This window comes from Theobroma umbraticum, unplaced genomic scaffold, assembly GCF_002168275.2.
Source record: "Theobroma umbraticum cultivar Fairchild unplaced genomic scaffold, ASM216827v3 scaffold_130.0, whole genome shotgun sequence".
Lineage (NCBI taxonomy): Eukaryota > Viridiplantae > Streptophyta > Magnoliopsida > Malvales > Malvaceae > Theobroma > Theobroma umbraticum.
The window spans coordinates 187662-190799 of record NW_018397264.1 but is presented as its reverse complement, the minus strand read 5'-3'; the positions used below and the strand labels follow the sequence as shown (position 1 = coordinate 190799).

At 35.7% G+C, this 3138-nt stretch overlaps 1 protein-coding gene across 1 annotated transcript; it reads right to left on the bottom strand.

Annotated features, from left to right (window-relative positions):
- Positions 1-1016: 1016 nt before the first annotated feature.
- On the bottom strand, positions 1017-3132 carry LOC110421577 (Thiamine pyrophosphate dependent pyruvate decarboxylase family protein). The gene is made up of 2 exons (XM_021435186.2): positions 2804-3132; positions 1017-1600 (listed from the first exon to the last, which is right to left on the bottom strand). Exons 1-2 carry the CDS (start codon positions 3110-3112, stop codon positions 1286-1288), a joined length of 624 nt encoding a protein of 207 aa, XP_021290861.1. The 5' UTR covers positions 3113-3132; the 3' UTR covers positions 1017-1285.
- Positions 3133-3138: the final 6 nt, after the last annotated feature.

Genomic DNA, 3138 nt, shown 5'->3' with positions numbered 1-3138 from the left:
CAAGTTGCTAGTAGTAGTAGACTTGGATTGTTATATAGGTGTTAACAATTACATTCACATCAGATAAGAGATGTTGGGTATCACAATTTAATAATATGCATATTTTATAAATTATATAAAATTTTTATTCAATATATGAGTTTTTAAATATTATGTTTGTTTATTTTTTTAAAATTATTTTAATGATTGTACACCAAGAAAAGATAAAAGGATACCATCTATCAAGTAAGTATCATATAACGACTATTTAATATTGTTTAGAGCATATAATATGGAAAATCGAATTCTATTACTCACTTGTAAATCGTGTTGGCAATTATACTGTATATAGAAAATATGTTTGAAGTTCATAATTAGTTGTTTTTATGTTTAATATGAAAGCTAAATTTGTCGAATTGCTTATATCTCATTTATTCTTGTTTATGAGACTTGTACAGCAAAAATCGATTATTATCCTAAGACATTAAACATTCATTCATAATTATAATTAAAATATCTTAAGATTGCCCATCACTATCAAACTTTTATTTCAAAAGTAGAAAAATATAATATACAAGGATTAGATAATAATTAAAAATATTAACTGATAGTATCCGAGGATTTGGTTGTGTTTGTGCGCCACGCCGTGTAGACTTGACCGCCATGGTCATGGCCATGGCTTCGATTAACTTTCCCCTTCGCCACCATGATTACCCAGAAAATGTTTGGTGCAGCATACTACTTTCCCTTTGATACTATGAGTTGAGATTAGGGCCCCTTTAAATAAGAACCCAAAATTTACTATTAAATTTTAATTTTCTGTCCAAAGCATATGTGGTTCCTACATTTTGATCTATAAAAAAATAAATAAGCTCATCGTAACATCAAAAATTCACAACAGCCAGCTTCAAAAGCAAGAAGAGCTCAATTGCATTAGAGACCCAAAATTTAGAGGAGCAAGGGGGGTGGCGGCAAAGCCAGGTAAACAGGTATAGAGATTAGAATGCTGTTGCCAATCATCACAACACTTGATAACATGTGAAATTTTGTGTAGAATTCCTTGCTTCATAATCCATACAAACCTTGACAATTCCAAAAAAGGGAAAACAACATATGAAATGCTTTATCCATGGGATATACACTTTGCCTCTACTGTCGACCAGACAAATCACATACAAATTACCGGTATTTGTTGCTTCACAACTGAGCATTAACAAACTGAACCCTTGACATTATTGATTTGTCAAGTGAAGACCAGCTCCCAAATTCCAACTGGTAGGCCAAAATGTTTGAGCTAAAGCCTACCTCAGTTCTTGTGCTGCATTCTCCCACTTTCTGCACCAGCAAAAGGATCAATTGTAACATTTATTACAGCTGGCTTTCGTGCAGAAAATGATTCCAAAAGGGCAGACTTCAGTTCACCAGGAGTCCCAACAAGGTAACCCTTGCCCCCAAAAGCTTCCATCAGTGTGTGATAGGCTGCACCAGGAACAAATGAAGTGGGGGCAGGATCATCTTTAAAAGGGCCAGTAACTTCTTCGGGGCTCCTCCGGTCACCTCCATATACACCACCATTGTTAAAGACTATCACAACCACAGGCAACTTGTATCGAACCAATGTCTGCAGAATTAGAAAACGCAAACATCAGATTTAAACATGCAGATTATCACAACCATAAGCAATTTATATTAAATCAATGTCTGTGGAATTAGAAAAGGCAAACATCGGATTTAAATATAACCTTGTAAGCTGAGGGCATTTTTAAGTCAAACGCCCAGAAGAGCGCTTATAATTGTAAGATTTACTAAAGAGACTTTAAAACAAGTAGTAGTCATGAGGAGTAAAAAACAAAAGAGAAGGAAGAAAATAGAGATGTATGAGACATGAACAAAATCCAAAAAAGAAGCATCCCTCATTAATCAATGATCAAACACCTCCAAATTTCAGCTATTGACACTGCTACTAATCATGATTATGTTTTATCAACATAAAACGAAAAAAAAAAAGGATTCAGGGAAACCTAATTATGTAACTCTTATCCAAGAATTTGTGACACAATTGACTTATGACCAATTTGGCTAACTTGATGGAACATCTTAATCTTATAACAAGACCAGCATTGCATCCACGACATACATTGGGCTTTTCAAGGATAAAAATAATCCAAAAGTAAGGTGGACACATGGTACAGACCACTGACCTATGGTAAAGTATATTCCCATGCAACCAGATTATCAGCTGAGGAATCATCAGCACAATTACAACCGAATGTTTCAGCTATCTCCTTTGAATGATAGCATATAAGTAGCATATGATGATTTGGTAGCTATTACATGCCAGAGTTATAGTAAGAATCTCCATTGCTCAAGCTTCTCTGAATGAAACTACAAGCAAAACTGGAGATTCATTTTTTACCAACATGGAAATTGAAACACAAAAGCCGCAAAAGGATAAGATAATGAACAAAACGATCACTGAGCCCTCAAAAGAAACATCATCATTGCCAGCTTAGGAGGCACTAGATCTAATTTATTCTAAAGAAACAGGAAAACTATTTCAATTGCACGAATACATGATTAATCAGCAGCAAATTTAGACTCAAAATGGAATACCAAACTTCTTAATGAAACTAAAAATTAATTTTCGAAGAAGAGGATTATATGATAATAAATCAATACCCTGCTTTGTCACTGCAAGCTTACACATTACATTTCATCATTAACTAATTGGAGTAGTTTAACCTGTACCAGGTTTTGCATAAAGACAACATGAAATAATTTTTAACTCATACAAGAGACACATTCAAGTCTAAAGAACACATACCTCAACCTCCATCGCACTGAACCCGAATCCAGAGTCCCCTTCAACTGCAACCACAAGCCGTTCAGGATTAGCCACGGCAGCTGCAATGCAATAACCTAAACCGACACCCATTGTCCCCCAAGTCCCTGCATCCAACCTAGTCCTAGGCTCGGTCTGAACCAACACAGACCTTCCAACATCCATAGTATTCGCCCCTTCTGAAACCAGCACCGGAGCAGGACTTCCCAACGCCAAAATAGCATCTCTGATAATCCTCATAGGAGTCAGAAAATTGAAAGGCACAACGTCTTTTGCCAACTGAGCCTCCATCCTTGACACATTATCCTTCACCTTCT

Bases quoted from the DNA above. Each gene is read 5' to 3' on its own strand.
- LOC110421577 (XM_021435186.2), bottom strand. From the start codon at position 3,112: ATGGAGGCTCAGTTGGCAAAAGACGTTGTGCCTTTCAATTTTCTGACT. The intron at 1,601-2,803 runs GTATGTGTTCTT...CTAATTCTGCAG, and splicing joins TCAGTGCGATGGAGGTTGAG to ACATTGGTTCGATACAAGTT.